We start from the raw sequence: 27,275 nt of genomic DNA on the forward strand, positions 1-27,275 counted from the left end.
AAACAGGGGACACGAATAGAGTACCACCAGACAGTGGGTTACGTAGGTCCACCAGGAGCACTAGGGGTCAAATGCCCGCTCGCTGGAGACTTTAAAATGTAATATAAATACTTGTATATTGAAAATGTTTTATGTTTGTTGCCTGCGTACTAATTATGTTTTTCTAGTTACCCGACGGGGTTCATGGACTAACAGGTTATGGACAATGAATAGCCGGAACTTTACCTTGCACATAGTTGCACCTGGTAAGGTGCCCTCTTTTGAAGACGACCACAGAACACAAAACCCGTGGAGGTGGCTGAAGACGTGGTCCAGCTCCGGATCATCAAAGCCCTGTAGCCACCCCAGGGCCTACGTGGAGGGTTTGGGACGGGTCCCTCAAAGTGCATCTTGGGTGACAAGTACACCTGGCTACGGGAGCCCCGTGACCTAAAAGACTAAACTTCTTGTATATATGTTACGGTATTGTTGTTACCTGTTGTGTTTTTTGCAAAATGTGTTTAGTCCCGGAGTACTAAATTTCACTAGGGGGGAATGTGGCACCCCAGGTCTGGTCGCCACAGTGGCAGCAATGTCATGTCTGAGAGCAGGTGGGAGGTTCCCTGGTTGGGGACAATTAGCCTGCAGCACCTCCTGCCTCAGTCCAGGGAGGGGAGAAATCTGCCCTTTATAAACTGGATCTGGGGCAGGGTTAGAGAGACAAGTTAGAGACAAGTTAGAGACAAGTTCCAGACAAGGTTCCAGTGAAGTGGCAGATATGGACAGGTCAGCAGTAGGCTGAGGAGTCCCTGTAGGCAGAGGAGGAACACGAGGCCAGGAGGGGAGCTATCAGAGCTCAGCCTGGCTAGAGACTTACAAAGCCGGACACTGGAGTCCGAGGCTGTGAGGGTTATAAGCCCAGCAGCAGAAAACCACCACGCAGGGGACTTCAAGTATTCTGGCCCAAGGAAGCCCGGAGGCTCAGCCACACGAGAGGGACCACTACTGCCCCGGAGAGGTGAGAAGTACGGAAGGCCCGAGTCGCCAGTCATACGGGAGAGAACAACACGGTACACTCAGAGACGTGGGCTACCACCACACTACAGCGGGATAGCCAAGAAAGAGTGAAGTCAGCAAGGTAGGCCTACAAACTCCCCCTGACCAGCGGGATTTCCCAGTTGCTCTCAGACTGACCAGGCCTCCATTGTTAACCTGTACTTCGGACGGGTCCCTTAATACCGCCAACAGTAAAGACCCTGAATTGCATGACAGACTCCGTGTGGTTACTGCTGCTCCCGCGCACCATCACCACTAACATCCCTATTTACTGTCCTGAGGCTATACTCCTCCCGTGGGGAGTTATACTACCCTCTGCTGCACCCACAACACCAGCCTCCGCGGTCTTCCCCGCAGCGGCGGTTCACTCTGACCGCAATGCACGGGTGGCGTAGTCGGACATTTAATCACAAAACCCTATAAATAGACAGCCATTTGGGTTGACCACCCTGAGCCACGGGACCGGGTCCCCGCCACGCAAGGGCTACAACCCCCAGTATCCACAAAAGGCCCGGTTCCGGGTTCCCCACGCGGCCCAGGGGGCGCGTCATGTGCGCTGCTGATAGGCTGACAGACTGCACCTCTCCACTGTAAATGGGGGAGAGAAAAAAAAATGGAGATTGGCATTATTTCTGCAGAGATCCATCCCCTGCCCCTCCCCCCGCCCACTCTACACTGAAACTGTCTATTAACATTGATTAACAGTATTACTGTGAAAAAATCAAGTTACGATTTTGGTGCACGAACAGTTATCGAACATAATCTCGAACAGCCGGATTTTTTGCAAATCGTTCAAGTTCGTCGAACGACTCGATCACCGCACAAAACAGCTCGAATTTGAGATTGGTGAACAGTTCAAGTCGAACACCGCTCATCTCTATCAAAGACTCCTCAAAAAACTCAATGTGCAGATACCCCAAGAGATCTGTATGGTTACTGCATCTTAGCATTGGAGTGAATGTGGCTCTTTTACAATGTCAAGTACAATCCATGAACAGGTGAGGTGCTGGCTTTGAAAGAAAGTAGCCATGTTTTTTCTAATTCTGGACAACCCTTTTACTGTTCTACATGAAAGAAGTTGATCCATTTAAACCAAGTAGCGTTTACCAAGATAGTTATGAGCCGACAGCATACCAAAGTGCAAACTGCTATACAACCCTTAAAGAGTAGAAAGCTCAAAAGTAAGGTTGGTCCTATTCACCTTTCATCTTTTCCATGACTAGTGTGAACCTGCAGAAGACCAGCTCTGTATACGTATCTCAACATTAGCAACTGATGGAGCTGGATGGAAGATCAGGCCAGCCATCTCTATTGCAATGGTTAGGACTCTCCTATGCTGGGTTGAGAGGTGCATAGGAAATAATTATACTCTATACTCTAGAACATGACTTAACCCCTTTACCACCTTGGATTTTCTGTTTTTGCGTTTTCATTTTTTTGCTCCCCTTCTTCCCAGAGCCACAACTTTTTGATTTTTCCGTCAATATGCCCCTGCGAGGGCTTGTTTTTTGCGGAACGAGTTTTACTTTTGAACAAAACCATTTTTTTTACCATGTTTACTAAATGCTAAAACTGACCTGTCATCATGATTCTCCAGGTCATTACCAGTTCGTAGATACCAAACATGTATAGGTTCTTTTTTATTTCAGTGGTGAAAAAAAAATTAAAAGTTTGTAAAAAAAAATTTAAAAAAAGGCGCCATTTTCGGAGAACCCGTAGTGTCTCCATTTTTCGTGATCTGGGACTGGATGAAGGCTTATTGTTTTAGCGCCAAGCTGACGGTTTTTATTGATATCATTTTGGGGTAGATACAATGTTTCAATCACCTGTTATTGCATTTTATTGCAATGTTGCAGTGACAAAAATCGGATTAATTATTTTTATAATTTGCTAGATCCTGTGTTTCTGAACGATAACAAATATGTGTTTTTTTATTGTTATATTTTGAATAGGGCAAAAGGGGGGTGATTTGAACTTTTATTTATTTTTTTTTCATTTTTTAATAATTTTAAAAACTTTTTTTTTTTTTTAAATGCTTTAATAGTCTTCTTATGAGACGTGAAGACGTGATCATGTGATTGCTTGTGCTACACATAGCTGGGCTTCAACCCTGCTATGTGTAGCAAAAATGCTCATCTGCTGTGAGTGCCGGCCATGGGGCGGCGCTGATAGCAGATCGGCAATGACAACCACAGGAGTCTCCTGCAGACCCGGGCTGTCATGCCAACCCATCGGCACCCTGCGATCATGTGACAGGGGCGCCGAAGGGCAAGGGTGGCAGTTACATCCAGACCCTAAAGGCTCGGGAGACCTACAAGGTCCCTTTGGTCGATATTAGAAGACAAACACTATTAAAAAGAATTTGTCATGTGCCATAAATATGTAGTAATTTTTTTTGCCTGGTGTAAGTGCCGCTGTTCTCCTGAATCTGGCAATGTTTTTTTCGTTTGTTCCTGCACCTCTCCGTTTTTGAGATATGGCCTCTTTTTCCATCTTGGTGGTCTTCAATGAGACACACAGAGGTGAGTTGTTGACCTTGGCCACTTGGCTAAAGAATGTTAGATTTACATCAAGGGAAGATGGGGCCTTATCTCAGGAACATAGAGGCACAGGAACAATAGAGAAACAATGCTGAACTCAAGAGAACAGCACCATTTATGGCAGGTAAAAAAGAAAAATACTTATGACAGGTCCTCTATGAAGAACTATGATAGTTGAGGGGCCTATGGAGATTTTTCATTGGGGCCCATGAACTTCAAGTTACGGCACTGGTACATATATGCTGAGGCTCAGCGGTCACTGGTAACCAAGATGTACCATATCCGGAGATGTTGGTGCCATTCTCAGCTCACACATCATTTACTACTCACTTTGCTTTTCATAAACTTTGAATGACTTTTATACACTTCCATCTGCTTGATTTCTTCCTCTCGGTCTTCAGAGTTGAGGACACCATTTGTTTTTATGATTTGGATTTCATCCTCTAGATCTCTGATATTTCTCTCAAGGGATGCTATTTTGGTATCCTGGGTGAAAATAGAAAATGGCAGTTATTGGTACAAGAAGAACAAGAGTGTTACGAGCCCAAATGATATAATAATGGGTTAATAATACAAAAGCGACATGAGAAGCCGAGCCGGTGAGTTCTGGTCAGTATGTCAGGCTACAGTAGAAGTCACACAATCCATGCCATGCATTAAACTGATGGTACCAAATGCACAAGTACCCTAACACCTTACTGACATATAGTCTGTGGAGCCCCCAAACTAATGGTACAGTAGTGAAAATATTAAATAGTATGATATAAAACTGATGGGGGCCGTATCTCATGACACATACCAATAGCCTACCAAAAACTCCTTTCAGTTATAATGAGGTCTATCGGGGTATTTGTCATTTTGATGGGAAAACAGCACTGTATGCCGCCTAACAGAGTTTAAAGCCTATTTTTCTTATAATACAAATATATTAAAAATGCTACAAACCAGAGAGGAAAAGAAAAAGAACACAGCCTCATAAGTTACCCATCTGCTCTACCATCTGCAGTGGTATGCATTGTTACACACTTTAATGATATGTATAATCTGGTAAAATTTCAATCTGCACTGCATTTAAAAGGGCCAATCTCAGCCCGTTAACAAGCACCTATCGACTATATGCAAGTCGATAGGCGCTCATTTATTCATCTGTTTACCAATCACTAAACAGAATGATCGTTAATTCTATTATTTTTTTCTTAGAAAGAATCAGGTCGTTGGCTCACAATCCCGTTACCACGGGGCGATGCGTTGGCGATAAAGAGGATTCTTTTGCCAGCATAAACAATCTGATCACCCTATGCTCATTTTTTGGGTGATCACCGGCATGTTAACCCGGGACAATAATTAGGTACTAGAATTGGTGTAAATTGATTGGAAGAACCTGGTCCATCGGCCATGTCACTAATCTGTGACCTCTGGATGGCAGCCCTGAGAACCTCCTCCCTCTATTTTGGATTAACCAACTTGAGGCCATGTCATCGTTGTGGCTTTGTGGCATGACCAGCATGGGATGTTGGACAAGGTCGAATAATCAAAAGAAGTGCTTCAGATGCCATCAGATAGGAAATGGTTCTCAGGGCTTTGATGTGGCCAATGGACTGGGTATCGATTTTCACCAACTATCAGGAACAAGTATTCTTGTGTAAGCTCTTTCACCGATGGAAAACAACGTTGCCGTCCAAACTGTGATCCACTGAGAACCGCTAATCTCTGATGGCCCAGGTACTCATCACCACTGTACAAGGTATGGTTTTCCACTAGACGTCATAGCTGTAGGGCATTATGGGGAAACCACGCGGCAACGCAAAAATTGTGGCTCTTTGATTAATGCTTAAGAGGAATTCCTTGTTTTTCCTTGCTATGAATTTTATCCCATGAAAAATAAAGTTGCTATACTTTTTATCCACACAAGAGTGCCGGACTTCACTTTTCTCATTGCTGTTGGGTATGCCATAATTTAGGCCCGTGCACCTGATCTTCCCGTGAGCTTCTATCATCATAAAATTTCTGCCTTATGTGGAAGTGGCTGGTCTGTTGGACACAATCAGCATTTTTTACCTTTTATCCCCCCTTTAGGCTCTTTTCATCTGGCCTTAACCCCAAGTTACAAAGACCAGACCCCCACCCCAAATTCTAGTGAATCAAATCTATATTATATTAGGGTTCTATGTTGTAAATTCACGTTTCCCGACCATAAAATTGATATTAAAATGCGCCTGCATTACAGCCATGTAAAACTAGCATTAACCATTACAGGCAAGTTCCCCTTTCCTGTAATTTAATTATTTTTGTATGTTTTATGTAACTTTGATTCTTCCCCTGTAGCACAATGGAGTATAATGGTGTGATAAAAAAAATTGGCTATATTGAGACCTTGTATTTTGATATGTTCACAATTTATTGCTATACCTATTGTTGACTCCTTAAAAGAAATACTGTCAATTATCTCTTTTTTTTGCAGTGTCACCAATAGTTGGCTCCAATACTTTGAAATTCGCCTATGCGTACCTATAAAAGCTAAGCTAAAAGCATCATGAAATGCTTAAAAACAACATGAGAACAGTCTTATGATTGTTTCTAATATTTTTTTTGTATTCTTGGTGGGGGCTTCACAATCCAAATATACAATATAAAGAGAAACATCATTTATTTACTTTTCCCAATAAAATTCATATACATAATGTAAGTTAATGTTTTCCAAGCTAAAACACTCTAATGGTTTACTACATCAGTTTGAAAAGTTTAGTATCCATGCCACACACTCAAAATGTATGCAATTAGTATATTAAAGAAATCATAGCAATCGGACATGGGATTCAGCCGTCTAAAGAGAATACATTTATAATAAATATATGCAGATAAATACAAGTTAGATACTAGTAAAAGCTGAAAGGGGAGCTGTTTGCTGCATGTAGAATATATGGCCTTCGAAAAACTTTTCTGGGAGTTGCTAAAAAAAAATTGCATTATTCACTGCACTAAACAAATTATGTTGTGCAAAATAAAAGATTAATATACAGTAATAATATATGTGAAAGCAAAGACAATTTATAGGATATTTTTAAAAATAATTAATTATTGCTAAAAATTAAATCATGAAATTAATCGTAGTAATAACAAATAGAATATGAACAGGAAACCAAAATCTTGTTGAGAGCCACATGCAGCATACAGGCTTTGGATTAGCTCATGATCAATAGAGAGGTAAAGATTGCACACATAGGTATATCACTGGAGACAATTCATTTTGGCAGATGCCTAGTATGGTTTTAGTATATGGCAGCTTAAAGGGTTTGTCTTATGAAGACAACCACTCTTTAAATAGAAGCTGATTCGGTGGATCAGCCAATCGCTGGAGATCTTCTCTATCACCCTTAATGAGCTTTGCAACATGACCAAGGATAAAAGCCAAGGCAGAAACCCATCTATAAACATCTGTTTCGGGATGTTTACCCCTCATCAGTGTAGAGCAAAGTTTGTCTTACTCCACTGGTTCTCCTTAAAAAGATCAGCTGTGTATGGAGTCTTATAGGCAAAGCTCTATAGAAGAAAAGTATGTAAATTTGCTATATAGTGGTCTATAGATGAGATTGTGGCTTGGATTTTATCCAGGGGCCTGTTTCAAGACTAGTTGACTTATAGGGTAGCTACCTCTTTATTGTAACGGGAAACCAGGTCTGACTATATGCTTCAGAGAAAATATAGTATTGCATCCTGGCTTTCCAATCCAAATTAAAAGGTTGACCATGGAAAGCAACGGCCAACCACATCTTCTAGAGGCTCCTTACATAGCAGCCCTTCTTTCTTCCTCATGGAGTGAGGCTTGTTCATACAGGGAAAAAGTCACCCTGGATAACATTAATATCTCCTAATATGTCATAAGAAAAGGAGCCATCATTGTACGTCAACCCCTTTAAATATACAGGCTCATGTGTCCTGAAATTAGATAGATGAGAACACATGATTTAAATAGTCTCAGTATTGTTAAATGGGTTGTCCCAAGTTAGTTTCATCGCTGGTACCTCCATCAATCCCAAGTATGGGGGTCTGGAGAGCTCCATCTGAATGGAGCCGAGGTCGAGCTTCCGGACCTCCGCCCATCAGTCTAGTGTGTGGAACCGAGTAAAGCACAACTCGGCACAATTGTCCTAAGTGGTTTATTCTATATTACTACTATGATTCAATAGGAAGATTAATTAGAGCAAAGCCTTCATGTCCTGCTAATCCTAATCCTCCAGAAACCTGCATTTAGAATCTGATACGTGGTTTTCAATATAAGCAGTTCTATGGGGCAGCTGATAGCTATGCTGCATTTTCAGCAGCTTATCTTTGTGTGGTGGTGCGGCAGCATTGTAAAATACTACAAGCCACTCTTCCCAATTCCCTCGTAATCTAGGTTATGCAGATTAGTTATATCTGTATAATATACTAGGAGCAGTAACAATACTACACCAGGGGTCGGCAACTAATGAGCTAGGGGACCCGCACCATGTTAGAGAACAGTGGTCCCATGTTGTCCATAGGCACTGCAGGCACAGAAATTGAATTTAAGGGCACGATCTAAAAGCCCCATAATATAGGTGCTTGACTATTACTGATTTAGAGGGATATACAGTACAGACCAAAAGTTTGGACACACCTTCTCATTTAAAGATTTTTCTGTATTTTCATGACTTTGAAAATTGTACATTCACACTGAAGGCATCAAAACTATGAATTAACACATGTGGAATTATACACTTATCAAAAAAGTGTGAAACAACTGAAAATATGTCTTATATTCTAGGTTCTTCAAAGTAGCCACCTTTTGCTTTGATGACTGCTTTGCACACTCTTGGCATTCTCTTGACGAGCTTCAAGAGGTAGTCAGCGGAAATGGTTTTCACTTCACAGGTGTGCCCTGTCAGGTTTAATAAGTGGGATTTCTTGCCTTATAAATGGGATTGGGACCATCAGTTGTGTTGTGCAGAAGTCTGGTGGATACACAGCTGATAGTCCTACTGAATAGACTATTAGAATTTGTATTATGGCAAGAAAAAAGCAGCTAAGTAAAGAAAAACGAGTGGCCATCATTACTTTAAGAAATGAAGGTCAGTCAGTCCGAAAAATTGGGTAAACTTTGAATGTGTCCCCAAGTGCAGTTGCAAAAAACCATCAAGCGCTAAAAAAAAAACTGGCTCACATGAGGACCGCCCCAGGAAAGGAAGACCAAGAGTCACCTCTGCTTCTGAGGATAAGTTTATCCGAGTCACCAGCCTCAGAAATCGCAGGTTAACAGAAGCTCAGATTAGAGACCAGGTCAATGCCACACAGAGTTCTAGCAGCAGACACATCTCTTCAACAACTGTTAAGAGGAGACTTAGTGCAGCAGGCCTTCATGGTAAAATAGCTGCTAGGAAACCACTGCTAAGGACAGGCAACAAGCAGAAGAGACTTGTTTGGGCTAAAGAAAACAAGGAATGGACATTGGACCAGTGGAAATGTGTGCTTTGGTCTGATGAGTCCAAATTTGAGATCTTTGGTTCCAACCACTGTGTCTTTGTGCCACGCAGAAAAGGTGAACGGATGGACTCTACATGCCTGGTTCCCACCGTGAAGCATGGAGGAGGAGGTGTAAAGGTGCTTTGCTGGTGACACTGTTGGGGATTTATTAAAAATTGAAGGCATACTGAACCAGCATGGCTACCACAGCATCTTGCAGAGGCATGCTATTCCATCCGGTTTGCGTTTAGTTGGACCATCATTTATTTTTCAACAGGACAATGACCCCAAACACACCTCCAGGCTGTGTAAGGGCTATTTGACCAAGAAGGAGAGTGATGGGGTGCTACGCCAGATGACCTGGCCTCCACAGTCACCAGACCTGAAGCCAATCGAGATGGTTTGGGGTGAGCTGGATCGCAGAGTGAAGACAAAAAGGGCCAACAAGTGCTAAGCATCTCTGGGAACTCACTTTTTTGTTAAGTATATAATTCCACATGTGTTAATTCATAGTTTTGATGCCTTCAGTGTGAATGTACAATGTCATGAAAATATAGAAAAATCTTTAAATGAGAAGGTGTGTCTAAACATTTGGTCTGTACTGTATATACAAATTAGCTCTCTCGCAGAATGAAAAGTATCACCTCTCTTCCAAGCACTGCTTAGAAGAGTAGCCGCGCTTTAGATTAATGTCTGACCATTTAAAGAGGATCTCTCGCCAATAAAAATGTAGTTAAATTCCTTGTAAAAATCCCTGGGCTCTTCTGATTCTGCTGCTCTTTTCAATTTTGTCGCTCCATTAGAGAGATATTCACATTTGCTGCTTTTGGAGAGCACTATGAGAAATCTTTTAGTAGACCAACTGGGCGTTTCTTCAGGATCTTCTCTGGGGGTATGCCCTTATACCACACCCTCCTAGATTTTGTCGATCACAGCTCGGCAGCTGATCTAGCCGTATATCAGTCTCAAACGCTGCTGAGATGCGATTGGCATCACTTGGGAGGGATGGGTGAAGGCACACGTCCCCGGTGAAAGCTCTAAAGAAACATCTCATTGGTCTGGAAGCAGAGATTTCACACACTGTGCTCTAAGAGTAACAGATGTGAATATCTCTGTAATGGAGCGATGAGGTGTAAATCAGAAAAAAAGTGGCAGAATCAGGGTAACCCTGGGATTTTTGCAAGCTGTCTAGCTCATTTTTTTGAGAATGTGACAGATCCTCTTTAACGAGCCTTGCAACATGATCAAAGACAATAGCCAAGCCAAAATCTCATCAACAGATAGCTGTAGAGCTAATTTGTGTATCTTTCTTCAATGATGCATTTTCTATAAGACTCCATACTTACTGTAGTTGATCTATATAAAGAGTTCCCATCAGTAGTTTGTGGCTGAACTTTTTATTTAAGAAAACAGTGGGCAGCCACAGATTGGTGATTTTTCTAAATATAAGTAATTATCAAAAGTGGCCATAAGTGTCCCTAATTCCTCTCCAAAGGACCTGAAGTTCTATCAAAAGTTGAATCTAAACTTTCCATGGTTGTGAGATCCCGCCATGTAAAGCTGGATTCTACAACCCTCCGAAACTGCTCTCCCAGTGAAAGAGTGAGATCTCATGCTTTGCATTGACCCAGCGCTGCCACATTCTCTACTTAGTTCAAGGATACGGGAGTGCTGGGTTAGTACATAGAGCGTATGCTTTCACACCAAGGGTGGCCAGATTCCATATTGCACGTTGGGATCCCAAAACCTAAAAATTCAGACTTGACTTTTACTAGAAAATTAGGTTCTTTAATGATAACATTGGGGACACTTTTGGCCACATTTGATAATAAGTTATATTTAGACAAATCATCAGCCTTTGGCTTCCCACTGTTTTAACATATAAAAAGAGCAACCACAGACTGATAATAGATACTAGTTAAGGAAAATCAGTCCTGCGTCTTCCTAAGCCAGCTTGACTCTGCTTTACACTGATGAGCGGCAAACACCCCTCAACAGTTATCTATACATGAGCCCCTGATTTGGCTTTTAGAACTGATCAAGCTATAAGCCTCAATAAAGTGTCAGACATTGACTTATAGGATATAAACTTGAGAGATAATTTATTTTGTTCTGTTAGAGAATTAATTTGCATTATTTTTCCCATGGAGCATTGCCAATAAGACTACAAACTCAGCCGGTAGTTTGTGATTGTGTTTGCATCGGAGCCAGAAGCTTTGCCTATCGCTTTGATGGCAAATGTGACATCTGTGTCTACACTTGTTTTCCTACATGATATTCGTTGAAATCTGCGAGTCTTTCAATTTCATCTATGATTGAGTCTTTATTTTTCCCCTAACATAAAAGCTGCTTGTGAACAAGGGGGACAGGTCTAGGGGTAAGATCCTGACTTCATGGTGTCTAAAAAAACAATGATTTTGTCTATAGGCAACCAGAACCTGTTTATTTTCTCGATTCTAATACGTACAGCTGGTGGAACTGAATCGTTCCACACAGAGAAATCAATTCATCACACACGCCCGAGCGGCATAAGAAAAAACAAACGCACACACAAACCTTTCAACTTACCTGCCAAATAAAATCTGGATCAAAGCACAAAGACGGAGATCTCTACAAGGAGTAAGGTAAAACCACAGATTCATATTCAGTTTGATTCTCCGGTTACAGCACATTCAAGTCACTGGTTCTACCTCCTAATCATAACTATGAACGGCTCTTGGCACAGAATCAAAAACACCATAAGCTAAATTACAGTAGCTAAGAACGGAGGATAGCGGCAAAAAGACAGGGAAATGATTATGACACGAAATCGAAATAGCTCAATTCATTAGCGGAGCAGTGATGGAATTCCTCTAATGAAATCCAAGAGGTGGATTTACAACAATATGTAGCATCGGAAGCATGAGAATATGTTTGGCGTGTTGTGTAGGTGAAGTATTAGTAAATGACAAGAAACTCCTAATGTGATGTCGAAATATTACAAAAATTCATTTATCCCCAAAAAAAAGGTTGGGCGCCACATACTGCAATTGATCAAGAAGAAAAAAACCTTTCGCCCCCGGAGTAAGTGTACGGACAGAATGCGGTATCCCATATAGCGTGTATCACAAGAAAGGAAGATCCAGCGCTTTTCTGAACATAAAAGATTTACGGCTTTATTGTCCACAAATTAAAATCCATCTCACACCAGTAAGAGATTCATCTGTCGTGATTCCAACAAACTCATAGCTACATAGGTTGAAAAAAGGCCTAGGTTCATCAAGTTCAACCTTCCTCCACCAATTGTACATTTTGTCACTAAATTATCTATAACTCACAATGTTATGTATTGTGATGAAATCATCCAGCCCTTGTATAAAAGCTGTTATAGTGTTGGCCATCACTACCTCTTGTGGTCGGCATTTCACAGTCCCACTGCTCTGACTGTAAAGAACTCTTTCCTGTTTAGCTGCCGGAATTGCCTTTCTTCCACCCATAATGAGTGCCTCCTGGTCCTTAGTATGGTCTTTGGAAGGAATAAGTCATGTGCCAGTCCTTTGTACAGACCACACATATATATGAGATCTCCCCTGAGACGTCTTTTTTCTAAACTAAACAAGCCCAACTTTTTCAACCTCTCATCATATGAGAGGCCTCCATCCCTTGTAATAATCTAGTTGCCCGCCTTTGATCTGACTAACTTCTGAATATCCTTTTTAAAATGTGGAGCCCAAACCTAAATCCCATATTCCAGATGTGGCCTCACAACTGATTTATAAAGGGGTAACAATACATTGGGATCACAGGATTTTATCTCTCTTTTTATACACCCTAAAATCTTGTTTGCTTTAGCAGCTGCTGCTTGACATTGAGTGCTGCTGCTCAGCTTACTTGTAACCAGAATACCCAAGTCCTTCTCCTGTTCTGTAGTCCCGAGTATACTCCCATTTAATGTATATGCAGCAATAGAATTACTCCATCCTAGGTGCATTACTCTACATTTATCAACATTAAACCTCATTTGCCAAGTGTTTGACCATTCAGTCATCTTATCCAGATCGTTTTGTAATACCGTACTGTCAGGATTAGATTTTAATATTCTACGTAGTATGGTTTCGTCAGCAAAAACTGACACTTTACTCTCAATCCCATCCCCAAGGTCATTAATAAAGAGGTTAAGAAGAATCGTCTGTTTGTTTGTTCGAAATGCCTCATATGAATCTCTTGGTGGTGCGAGCTTGACTCCAATTTGTAGACAATAAAGCCGTAAACCTTTTATCTTCAGAAGAGTGCTAGATCTTCCTTTATGGTGCTACATACTGCAATTATTCTGCATATGTTGAAATCATCATAAAATTATAAACATCAAAATTACATAATATCTATCAATATCTATGGGTGGAGGGAGTGCCCACTGCTACTCTACTTTGATATTGATGACCCATCCTTGAGAGATCAGGGCATATCATTAGGGCATCCTTTGACATTAGGAAGAGGAACCCCTAACAAGGGCTTTTTTTTTTGCAACAGAATCCCATTCAAGTAAAGATAGAAAAGATCACTAGTGCTTTGTCTCTCTGTGTACGGGGATATATGTAGAAGTGTATATTTATTGTCTTATTAAAAAAATTAATATGCGTCACCCATATGCTCCATTATCTTATGATTTGTTAGATTGTTGTCTTGGAAGATGCTCCCTGTGTTGTGTCATTTCACTAAAAGCATTTCAAGATAATTTACCTGGACAGTCATCCGCACAGAATGCATTTTCTTAATTGCTGCGTTTCCACATAATTAAACTGGCTTTTAAAGAAATAAAGTTCAATCCAAAAAAAAGAACCTGATTTAGTTGAGGCTTCCACCATTTAAGACATAGACATTACAAGCTATGAAACGCAAGCTATGAAACCTATGTGATTGCCAAGCAATGACTGCAGAGCAGCAAATGCTTTTTCGTGGAGTGCAATTTGCTAAACTATTCCTGCACCTTTGGAGTTACGGTACTTTATCTAAGGTTTTAGGGAATTGAATTAGAAGTTATTCACTAATAAAGTCTCCAAAGTCACCTGTTTTTTGCAGGTATCTACAAAAGTGCTACATGCATAGTGTGACCTTTGATTATATCATTCTTGCTTCTATACAGCAAACAGATATTTTCTGATGATGGAGAATACAGGAAAGCAGAAAAAAATTAGATTCAGGTGGAAATCAGGTAATGGCAACATATTACGGAAAGACTAAAATACAATTTTCCTTCATATTAGTTAATATCTGTAAAAGTGCCAAAGCTGGAGCCGCACTTGAAAGAGCTTTTCCAATGTAACTTTATCTTCGACAACTCCAATTAAAAGAAAAAAACCTTTTCACTGTCATATAATGTCAGTAAATATACCCACTGCCAGGAACTAGACGTCTCAATATAGAGAAATTATAAAGGGTAGGGAACATACACGGAGTTGTCCTTAATGGATAATCCACGAGTTTAAGAAAGTAACTCAGGGATGGACAAACTTTTCTGGTTTGAGGACCACACTGTCAGAGTGCACCAAGAACAAGGGCTGCAATAAAATCTAAAACTGAAAGCATACCCCCAACCAGATGAGCATTGGTTGCTTTTTTATGTATTATTTATTTTCTAAGTTTAATTTAAAGGGATGTTCTGGTGTTAGACAACTCTTCCACACCCTAAAATAAATGCAGCTCTGGATATTGGCAAATCCCCACTATCCTCATGGGCGACTTTAACATCCCCATTGACACTTCCCTCTCAACTGCCTCTAAGCTTCTATCTCTCACTTCCTCCTTCAGTCTTACTCAGTGGTCTTCCACACCCACCCACAAAGACGGCCACACACTGGACCTCATCTTCACCCACCTCTGTTCCCTATCTAACCTCTCTAACTCACCTCTCCCTCTCTCTGACCCCAACCTACTTACATTCTCTTCCCTCTCCTCTCCAGGGCAACAATCCCCACTCCACAAACTTGCATACCCTCGCAGAAATCTCAAACACCTTGACCTACACTCACTCTCTGAATCCCTTCTCCCTCTAACAGATATTAGTTCCTTACATGATGCAGATATTGTTGTCACTTTACACTACACCACAACAGCTGCAGCTCTCGATTCGGTCGCCCCCTCACACATACCAAGGCTCGCACAACAGACAACCCTGGCACACCAGCCTAACGAAAAGAACTGCGACAGGCCTCCAGGGTTGCTGAGCGTAGATGGAAAAGGTCCTACTCCAATGAGCACTTCATCGCATTTAAACAGTCCCTCACTACTTTCAAGTCCACACTCACTGCAGCAAAACAAACATACTTTGCATCTCTCATATGCTCCCTGTCTCACAACCCCAAACAACTATTCAACACCTTCAATTCTCTCCTCCGTCCCCCAGTGCCTCCTCCCTCTCCTCTTATTTCAGCCGAAGACTTTGCCTCATTCTTCAAGCAGAAGATTGACACCATCAGACAAAGCTTTTGCCTAAAGCCCCCACAGCCCCTCCCCACACCTACTCAACCCTCCTCCTCCAAAACCACCTTCTCCACCATTACGGAAGATCAACTTTCCTCTTTACTCTCCAAATCACACCTCACCACCTGTAAACTTGACCCAATCCCGTCCCACCTCATCCCAAACCTTACCACTATCTTCATCCCAGCCCTAGCCCACCTCTTCAACCTGTCACTAATAACTGGTGTCTTCCCCTCATGCTTCAAACATGCCTCAATCACACCCATCCTCAAAAAGCCCTCCCTTGACCCATCCTCTCTGACTAGCTATCGCCCCATATCACTTCTCCCCTATGCCTCAAAACTACTGGAACAACATGTCCATTCTGAGCGGTCCTCCCACCTCTCCTCCTGCTCCCTCTTCGACCGCCTACAATCTGGTTTCCGACCGCACCATTCTACTGAAACTGCAGTGACTAAAGTCACCAACGACCTACTAACCGCCAAATCTAAGCGACGCTACTCTGTCCTCCTCCTCCTCCTAGACCTGTCATCTGCCTTCGACACAGTGGACCATTCCCTCTTACTACAAACTCTCTCATCTCTCGGAATCACAGACTTGGCCCTATCCTGGATCTCCTCATACCTAACAGACAGGATATTCAGTGTCTCCCACTCATACACTACCTCCTCATCTCGACCCCTATCTGTCGGTGTCCCCCAAGGTTCAGTTCTAGGACCCCTGCTCTTCTCCATCTACACCTTAGGCCTGGGACAGTTCATAGAGTTTCATGGCTTTCATTATCACCCCTATGCTGATGACACACAGATCTACCTCTCTGGACCCGATATCACCTCCTTACTAACCAAAATCCCACAATGTCTGTCTGCTATTTCATGCTTCTTCTCTGCTAGATTTCTAAAACTTAACATGGACAAAAGAGAATTCATCATCTTTCCGCCGTCTCATTCACCCCCCCCCCAACTGACCTATCTATCAACGTCAATGGCTGTCCACTCTCCCCAGTCCCTCAAGCTCGCTGCGTTGGGGTAACCCTGGACTCTGAACTCTCCTTCAAACCACATATCCAAGCCCTTTCCACTTCCTGCCGACTCCAACTCAAAAATATCTCTCGGATCCGCACATTCCTCAACTATGAATCTGCAAAAACACTAGTGCACGCCCTCATCATCTCCCGCCTTGACTACTGCAACCTCCTGCTCTGTGGCCTCCCTTACAACACTCTCGCACCCCTCCAATTCATCCTAAACTCTGCTGCCCGACTAATGCACCTGTCCCCCCGCTATTCCCCGGCCTCTCCTCTCTGTCAATCTCTTCACTGGCTCCCCATTGCTATCAGAGACTCCAGTTCAAAACCCTAACCATGACATACAAAGCCATTCACAACCTATCTTCTCCATATATCTCTGACCTAGTCTCCCGTTACATACCCGCACGCAACCTCCGATCCTCACAAGATCTCCTTCTCTACTCCCCTCTTAACTCCTCCTCCCACAATCGCATACAAGATTTCTCCCGTGCTTCCCCCTACTCTGGAACTCTCTACCCCAACACATCAAACTCTCGCCTACCATGGAAACCTTCAAAAGGAACCTGAAGACCCACCTCTTCCGACAAGCCTTCAACCTGCAGTAACCACTGCTGCACTACCAGCTCTACCCTAACCTACTGTATCCTCACCCATCCCTTGTAGATTGTGAGCCCTCGCGGGCAGGGTCCTCACTCCTCCTGTACCAGTCGCTGTAACACTGTGTTCAAGATTATTGTATGTATACCCCTTTTTCACATGTAAAGTGCCATGGAATAAATGGAGCTATAATAATAATTAATAATAATAATAATACAATTCTTGCTTTCCTTTCTAAGCAACAGGGCTCTACCAGAATTAATCTGATCCTTCCTTCCTTCTTTTCCATAAATTCTTTCCCTTTCTTTTCCTTTACTTCCTTCAACGCCTATCCCTTTTCTTTCCTTCCTTCCTTGTTTCTATTCCTTTTATTCCCTTGATTCTTTTATTTCCCTTTCCTTCCTTCAATGCCTTTCCTGTTTTTCTTCCTTGCTTTCGTTCCTTCCTTTCCCTTTCCTTACTTCCCATTTACTTCCTTCCCACTTCCTTTCTTCCTACCTTCCTTCGAAAACAATGTTTTCCCTGTATTGCCTCATTAAAGGGACTCGGTCAGCACAGAATGACTGTTCAAACTAGGTACTGGCGCTCGGTGCTTCACGGCGGGGCCCAACATTTAAATACAACTTCCCACATGCTTGTTCTCCTCATTTATCCACCCCCTCTTCTTTAATTGACAGCTCTGGTTTCATGGAGCCATAGAACGGTGGAGATAGAAGGAAACCAAGCAGGTGGGAAGGTTTATATTAATGAATGGGAAAAAAGTGTTGTAGGAAAAAGCATGTCCAACCACTTATAAATATATATTTTTATAAGTGATTGACTCGCGCTCCCAGGACTCATGTGAGGTTGTTGCGTCACACGAGCTCTGTGCCCAGTCAGTACCAGTGTCACTATCCCCACCTTCGGACATATTGAACCTCAACAGGAATCCAGGGCTGCGGCTGCTCTCTGACTTTCTCTTGATGTTCGATTTGTCTGAACTCGGGGACAATGACGCCAACGCTGATTGGGTACAGGGCTCACGTGACGTAGCAACCTCACTTGAGCCCGGAGAATGCGAGTGCCAAAACCTCTAGAATGGCGCCGGCACAGAAGATGAGTATAAGAGTTTTTATTTTAACGGGGCCAAACATTCAGAGAGAGAAGAGGTTTTCCTAGTACTGGACAACCCCTTTACCTTGAGTTAGGACAAGTTGTAATACCAGATACAGCCCACGGAAAAGAGTTGCGCTATTTCTGAAAGCAAACAGCCATGTTTATCTGGTCTCATAGAACCGCGTCAAGTACATGTCCTTATTATATTACTGGGTCTATTTGATGTCCTGAGAGCGCAGGAAAAAAGAGTGAAAAAAAATCTACTAGTTTTATGACCCATGCTAAATTGGGTTTTTATGCTCTAACGAGCTTGAATCATACAGATATGTAATCATATATATTTAAAGTGCCCGCAGAGATTCATATTGCAAAAGCTGACCTAGTGTGTAAGACGCTTCACTGGTAAGGATTAGAAAATCTACAGCATCTGATGTGGAGGTATAAAAATAAAAGCAAAAAGGTTAACACAATAAAAAACAATAAGGAAATGTTACATAACCCTTAATTTGCATAATCTTCTGTATGCAAATTCTCAGGCATAAAAAAAAAAAAGACTTAACATAAGTTGCTTTAGCACAAAAATGTACCTTTTTTTGTACATTTTTGCATTTGTTTTCTTTCATCTATAATATACGAAGAACAATTGTTTTTTTTCCGGGTATTTTTGACCATTAGGATAGATAACAGCATTAATAAATTAATATTGAAGGGGTTGTCCGGGACATTAAAATTGATGCGCTATCCTTAGGATAGGTTAATGTCTGATCGGTGGGAGCGCGACACTCGGCACCCCCGCCGATCAGCTGTTCCGAGTGTCAGCGGCGACTGGAACTGTTCAGTTATGGAGCTGCACAGGACAGTCGTCTGTAGTGGCGGCGGTCGGGTACTGCACATCTGCCACCTATTCAAATCAATAGGGGGTGGATGTGCAGTAGTCGGCCGCAGCTACTATGCAGTTGATAGAATTGTGCTGTGCAGCTCCGCAACTCTAGAGTTCCAGCCGCTGCCAACACCGGGAACAGATGATCGGCGGGGGTGCCAGGTGTCGCACCCACACCAATTAGACACTGAAGACCTATCCTAAGGATAGGCCATCAATGTTAAAGTCCCAGACAACCCCTTTAACTATATGTTCAGACTTGTTGCATTGCCCCCAAAAAACATCACCATCTTCAAAATATACCTAGAACCCTTGTGTAATCCCATATATTTCACAGTCAAAATATTCAACCTAACATTTAATTCCATTGTATAAAAAGTTACTTCAATTGATCGATGATATCAGATATGAATTGTCACGCAGTGATTTGCTTTTCTTCCTTGAGAAAGGAGCTGAAAAGCGTTGGTACTAATGAAAACCTTATCTGAAGATCCAAGGCTCCTTATTTCCCACAGCGCAGCCCGCCTAACATGATTCTCTCCATTCTGGTAAATTGTCACGCATGTCATTAACCGGTGCCACTAACCTCACCATCCCACTACACCTGATGAACCATTATGAAGAATGTAGAACTTGGAACAAGTCAGGACTTGGTTGTATCTCTTAATACTCTAGGTAAATGCAAGTGAAAGTGGGTGTTCAATAGAAGAAAGGAGAGGGTTGGTGCTTGATTTAGGACTTATTGGACCATACAAACCATAGAAAAACACCATGTAGACCCCCCCGGGACATAGAAAGTGGAAGCTGTTTTCATCTATGAAGCACTGTAAGAGCACCATGAACATGCGAGAGATCTTCAGTTCATATTACTATTTGGATGATCAGTGTCTTCCTCACCTTCTTTTATACCCCTTGAGTATTAAAAGATACAATCTACTCTTTAAGTCCAACGCGTTTTCACCATCCTAGAACTTATATAATTATTTTTAATTTTGTGCAGCATCATTCTGATGAAAGTCCAGATATAGGATTGAAACGTTAATACTCATTCATTTAATCCATCTGAGTTCCGAGTTTTTATCAACCATGCTCATCCCAGAAGGTCAATCTACTCCTGCCGTCATGAATTTGTGACTCAGGATGGTAAAAAATAGTTACTTCAATTGATAGCTAATTCTGTGATATCTGGTATAATTTTGCACACATCATCATCATCATCATCCGGTGTTATTAACCTCTGCTGCCCACCTACGCACATCTGATAACCCATTATGAAGAGGAAAGAAGAGGGTCAATGTTGGAATTCGCACACATGGCACCTGACAATCAGGAGACAAACACGGCACAAAAATTCCTGGGACACAGAAAGTGGAAGCTGTATTCATCTACATTTTAAGAGCACCTTTAATTCATGAGTGACCCTCAGCTGAAATTACTATTTGGACAATCAGTGTCGTAATCACCTTCGTAATTGATTTTGAACCCTTGCATATTCCTATACTATTAAAAGAGGACAACCAACTGTACTTCAATTGATCTGTGTCTCTTTAACTCTCGACAGGTTTCACAGGTCAAATTTTTCATTTTGACTCATCAGGGTCGATAGGTGTTGGTTAGTTCCATAATGGCATTACTATATGTTTTTTGGCACCGGATGACGACGGCATGCAACAATTTATACCCGATATCAGAGATCAATTGAAGTGACTTTTTTATACAGTGTAAAAACCAAAAATATATCAGCTCACCATAGTGGTCATCGATACCGGAATACTGGACCAGCACCAGCCGTAGAGCCACAAGAATAAAGAGAAAAATCCAGCACCAGAAAAAAATATGTATTAAAATAGAAAAAAGTATTAATCCATATCACGGATTAAAATACAAATAGGACATAAATGCATGTCCTTAGTCAGAGGTATACCTTACTCGTTTCGGACATGCATGTCCTTAGTCATAGGTATACCTTACTCGTTTCGTACATGCATGTCCTTAGTCATAGGTATACCTTATGCGTTTCGGACATGCATGTCCTTAGTTATAGGTATACATATGACTAAGGACATGCATATCCAAAACGCATAAGGTTTTGTTTTTTTACTCCCCCCCCCCCCCCCCCCATTTGTCATTTATGTCCTTGATATGGATCAATACAATTTTCTATTTTAAACATTTTTTGGGTGCTGGATTTTCTCTTTTTTCTTATAATTAAATATTAATAAGTTTTAACTGTACCGAAAAACAATCAACAATATATGGAATAAGAAATGGTTTTACAAAACGCCATTCACATGTGGCGAGAAATAACATCTGGCAGAGCCCAAGATTTGTAGTATCTGTACATAGTATGTGCACGGAGGTCCCTAGGCGAAGAGACCCTTCAATGTATGCGCTGGTATAAAACAGGTGATGAATTTATGATGTACGGTATGTAGAATGATTACATGTAGAGCGAGTATACGATCTGTTATTCTATGACGTATGGTATATAAAGGATGTGGTCATTTACAATAATGCGAGATATGTATGATGTGACCATCGGGGAATGATTGGCAAGTGATCGCTCCTCATAGTACAGGTTATATGTGATCAGGTTATATACAGAAGTGTGTGCAGAAGATGAGATCTTTCCTAGCACGGTATGTAGGGCAGCAATTACCTTCATCTCGATGACTGTCTGCAGAGCTTTGGTCTTGGCCGATTCGGACTGGAGTTGATTCCGTCGGTGCAGCTCCTGCGGAGGAACACGGTAGAAGTAAGCCTGGCGACTCATACTTTCATTTTATTCACAGAATGTAAAAAAAAAGTAAAAATAAAGTGATAATAAAAGATTAAAATAAAAAAAAATAGGCTGGAAGTTAATTTGTTATAGCGTTTCGAAGAGTCTACAGGTACACGAGTCTGCAGCAGTCACTGTCTTGTGTTACAGCCAATGCATGAATTAATGCTGGAAGTGTCTTCAATTATTAATGCTCACCATTGCCAAGGTAGCAAGCTACGTCTTAATAATAACAGCACGGCACTGCAGTTGTCCTATTGATGTCATTATCTTATTTTTTTTTTCAAGGAATAACATAGAAAGTAGTAAGAACCTATTTTCAGATCTGGTCAGTGGCGTGGATAACAAGCAAGAGTATAGCTGTATGGGAAGGAAAGATGGCGGCCGAAACCTAGATGTCTAAAACCCAAAGACCCCTCTGCCACATAAGATGACACTAATATTATAAATGAAGCATGGTAGACCGGGGACACTACTATTATTATGCTTTGCTTATACAGCACCTTCATATTACAGACATTATCATCACTGCCCCCATTGGGGCTCACAATCTACATTCCCTATCATTATGTCTTTGGAGTGTGGGAGGAAACCAGAGAACCCGGAGGAAACCCTCACAAACAAGGGGAAAACATACAGCAGAGGTTGTCCTTGGTGGGATTTGAACCCTGGTGTAAATTTGCATTAGTATTTCTGTACAACACCGCATTACATTGATATACTCTGCTAGAAGCAATCAGATTCTGTATGAATCCTACGGAAAGAAGAAACTCTATATATAAGCCAAAATATGGACATACAGTGAGACAAAATTTCTATGGGTACAGTATAAGGGCACTATGCTTGAGTACTGCTCATTTCGCTGAAAGCTGAAATCTGCAGCAGGTCTTAAAGGGAACCTGACACCAGAAATAACGCTGTTAACCAGCAGGTTAACGACATTATTATGCTGCCCAGCGCCTGCACGCAGCCGAATGTAGCAGGGAGAAAATTAACTTTATTCTCTCCTCCAGCATTCGGTTTCAGTCTTGGGGTGGGGGCAGCGCCGATTCAGTCTCCGCTCTGAGAATACACTGCTGTCACTGCGACCCTGGCACTGACTGACACTCGCTTTGCACTGGGGCTCAGCTGTCAGTCAGGGCCAAGGACGCAGTTACTGCGGCCACTCTATATTCTCAGAGCGGTGACTGAACCAGCGCCCCCCTCCCATGACTGAAACCGAATGCTGGAGGGGAGAATAAAGTTAATTTTCTCCCTGCTGCATTCGGCTGCGTGCAGGCGCCGGGCAGAATAATAACGCTGGTAACCTGCAGATAAACCACACATCTGCAGGTTAACAGCTTTATTTCTGGTGACAGGTTCCCTTTAAGGCCTGCTGCAGATTTCAGCTTTCAGCAGAATGAGCAGCACTCAAACATAGTGGGAGAATGAAAAAAAACTATAAATAATGCCCTAAAGAAAAATAAATGCCACACAATCCACAAACATAAATATATCCAAATGTTTATTAATTACAAATAATTATAGACACAAATACTAGAAGGAAAAATATATAAAAAAAAAAAAAAACAGAAAAAAGAAGGCAGTGTGGCCAGTGGTAAGTAACACAATGGCATATTATAATAACTAACACATTTAATAAAGGAATCACACAATGGGTGTACACACATGGAAAAATATATGAAAAAAATTAATAAAAGGGACCTAGAACATTATTATAAGGGAAGACAGTATAACACGGACGAAGATCACATCGTAATGCATGGACTGGCTGGCAGTTCTTCTGACCCGAGACTGAGAGCTGCATAGAAATACAAGCTATCATGCTCGGGTCAGGAGAGCCGCCGGCCAGTCAGAGCATTGCGATGTGATCGTCGTCAGTGTTGTACGGCTGTCTGAGTGGACTAAAAAAGCAGACACAAAGCCAAGTAACCTAACACATATCTTCAACCCCCTGACTCAAAAAGACCCTTTGGCAAATGCCTCCTCCTACCCTATACCATAATGGAGGAGGAGGCATTTTGCCTAAGGGTCTTTTCTCTTCTATGTACACCCTGGGTAAAGAGAGGACTCTGAAAAAGTTTCTGACTAAAATAAAGTTTCACCTGGATATTTACAATAGATTTATACTTGACTAATGCACATAATTAGTCTGATAAATACGTCTTCTAACCACCCAAGATTAATGCAAAAGGAAAAAAAAAAACTTGAAACACCTTATAGGTTAAATAGAGAAAGCCATCATATGTAGCAAAGATTAGGGGCTGCTTAAGTGGAGTGGTCTCCAGAGATGTGGCAAAGTACAACCATGCTACCCAATACTTTCCTGTATATCTTATTGGTTCCATCTGCTACTGACTGACTCAAAGTTCTCCACCTTGTGTCTAAGCTGGTGAAGCCGCGCACATACTTTAGGGGCTCTCCCGAGATTGGATTTCAGTGCTCTCAGCACATGGATGATGGGTGGAATTTCTGATTGTCCGAGCTCACACACTGATCTCTTGTTTGAAGGACTGGAAGCCAAACTAACATAAACAACTTCTCCCAGTCCACTTACCAGTTTCCAAATGTCACTCTAATCAGCGAGATCCGCAACTGTGATGGGGAAATCCCTAAGAAAATAACCATGTGGATGGAACATCGGCATCAGACCGGCTAGTCACTTTTCAAAACGTTGGGACTTTGCTGCTTAATAGTTGACACATTCCTACAGCCTGAGTCTTGCAGGAATCCAATTTTCACCTGATAGGCCATAGCAAGAAATAAACTAGAGGAGCAGATCCAAAACTCCAGTCCTCGTGGCCCTCAACAGATCCTGCTTTCAGGATTTCACAGGTGAGAAAAATTATCAAGGCAGCAAAAATTGGCCCGGAAAGTCCTGAAAACATGATCTGTCGGAGGTCGTAAAGATTGGAGTTTGTCAACCACTAAATTAGAGTAGAACTCGAAAGCCACGGCCCCACTATCAGTATTTTGTCAGTATTTTTTCTCAGGAGTGGGAGCCAAAACCAGGAGTGGGTGATAAATGCAGAATTGGTGACTTGTTTCTATTATACCTTTCTCTGATTGTTCCTCACCTGGTTTTGGCTCCCACTCCTGAGAAAAAATACTGACCGAATACTGACCAAATACTGAAAGTGGGGCCGTGGCTTAAGGCCACGTTCAAATGTTCAGTATTTGGTCAGTATTTTACATCAGTATTTGTAAGACAAAACCAAGAGTGGGTTTGTCTATTATACTTTTCCATTATACTTTTCCTCTGATTGTTCCACTCCTTGGTTTGGCTTACAAATACTGATATGAAATACTGACCAAATACTGAACATGTGAACGTAGCTTAAAACTCAGATTCAAGAGTTAAAAACATGTTTTAGATCGGAGAAGTCAAATCTGGCCCTACTTATCGGAAAGGGAAAGCAGTCGACAATATTCTGAAATATCTGTCCTTTTTGCACCACCTCTTATCCAGGTGCAATAAAACAGCTTCAGAGTAAAAAAAATCCTACGTAGATAACAACATAGGACTTAACATTAACTTAAAATATGATTATTATATAATGCGCTTTATTGTAAGTGCATTTAGTTACCTTACCCTACTGAAAGAGTCTCAATTTTTATTTCATAAATCAATAGTCCACATGAAAATAAGCAACTTTGTAATATATCTTATCAGAGAAATCTGCTTCTTTCTCCTCCTGGACTGATCTCAATTCTGTGAAATCTGTTTTCAGTGATGATAGATTTTCCCATTACTGAGATAGGATATGACAGTTGGTGCTCATAAAGTTCTATGGAGGAGGGAGGAGCTGATATAGGGGCAGACAGACATTCAGCTGCAAGTTTTCCTGAAATTACAGCTTTTTCCATAGAACTTTAGAAGTACCAACTGTCATCTCCTATCTCAATAATGGGAATATCTGCATTCACTGACTACAGATTTCACAAAACTGAGAGTGAAAGATCAATCCAGGAGAAGAAAGAAAAAGATTTCTCTAATAAGATATGTTACATCGTTTCCTATTTTCACATGTATGATTGATTTATGAATAAAATAAATAAAACAATGGTAACACTAGTGTTGAGCGAACATGCTCGACACTGCTCGGTACTCGCCCGAACATCACGCTACTCGGGATGTTCGGCGAGCACCGAGCATTTCCGGGTTACTCGGGCGGGAGCTCGGGTCTCCGCCCTGCATGTTTGGTGCTCTTTACAGAGCCAATGAACATGCAGGGATTGCCAGCCAGTCACAGTAATGCTGCAGCCATGTTGGTTGTGGGCATTACAGTGATTGGCTGGCCGCACAGCGTCACCTCGAGTATTTAAAACCGGGCGCCGCCATCTTGGAAACAGTCGCTCCGGATCAGACCGTGTAGGGACAGAGCTGCTGATTTAGGGAGAGATATAAACTGCGAAATAGTTAGTGTAGGGTCTGTAAAGGCTGCCAGAACAAACAAACAGTCCTTTTCAGGACTAATATCCATCCCAGATACCAGGCAGGCAGGCTGTTTAGGAGACACAGTGGTTATACCAGCAAACGCTGCATTACAGTCCTGTGCTGCTCCTGTTGCTGAAATTGCTGAACTTAGTACCAGGTGTCGGGGGCCAGGAAAAATCCTTTTTTTCCATCTAAATCCTCCTTTTTTTTCCTCCTTCACACTGTACAAATACCCGTCTTATTAACCTTTTGGTGTGTCCCCCCCCCCCCCCCCCCAAAAAAAAAAGCGTGTCTCTGATTTTTCAGACACAAATATAACTGTTGAAAATAGTCTGGTGTAGGCTAGAGAAACAGAAGTGTTGTTTTGCACTTCCACGGTTCAAACCTCTGTATTATTCATTTTGGGCCATTTGTATCTAAAAAAAAAAAGCAGTTTGAGTGTGTCGCTCACTGTTCAGCCGCAAATATCTCTATTTAAAAAAGTGTGGTATACCCCAGTAAACAATAACTGTGGTTTTGCCATCCCACGGTAAAAAATCTCTATTATTCAGCTTTTGGTAGTTTTTTCCGTAAAGAAAAACAGTAGTGTCTCCTGACTGTTGTGACACAAAAATATATCTGTTGAAAATAGTCTTGTGTAGGCCCGACATCCCAGTGTGGTTTCGCAGTTCCACGGGTCAAATCGCTGTACTATCCAGTTTTGGGCCTTTGGTATCTAAAAAAAAAGCAGCTTGAGTGTGTCGCTCACTGTTCAGCCGCAAATATCTCTATTTAAAAAAGTGTGGTATACCCCAGTAAACAATAACTGTGGTTTTCCTCTTCCACGGTTCTAATCTACTCTTTATTACCCTTTTTCCATTGATAGTGCAAGTGTAAGCTATTTTACTTCATTTACAATGGGCAAGGCGCGTGGCAAGGGACGTGGAAGTGGACGTTCTGGT

At 41.8% G+C, this 27,275-nt stretch overlaps 1 protein-coding gene across 7 annotated transcripts in view; it reads right to left on the reverse strand.

Annotated features, from left to right (window-relative positions):
* The window catches only part of ERC2 (ELKS/RAB6-interacting/CAST family member 2), a 1,561,275-nt gene that overhangs the window by 1,227,917 nt on the left and 306,083 nt on the right, over positions 1-27,275 (reverse strand). For all 7 annotated transcript variants that reach the window (XM_073644598.1, XM_073644595.1, XM_073644592.1 and 4 more), the window contains 2 exons: positions 21,777-21,851; positions 3,906-4,061 (listed from right to left, as the gene is read on the reverse strand). In XM_073644598.1, the coding sequence (XP_073500699.1) occupies positions 3,906-4,061; positions 21,777-21,851 (231 nt within the window). The remainder of the gene's footprint in view (positions 1-3,905; positions 4,062-21,776; positions 21,852-27,275) is intronic.

The sequence above is a fragment of the Phyllobates terribilis genome, unplaced genomic scaffold (genome assembly GCF_046119375.1).
Source record: "Phyllobates terribilis strain yellow unplaced genomic scaffold, ASM4611937v1 Scaffold_8__6_contigs__length_399053987, whole genome shotgun sequence".
Lineage (NCBI taxonomy): Eukaryota > Metazoa > Chordata > Amphibia > Anura > Dendrobatidae > Phyllobates > Phyllobates terribilis.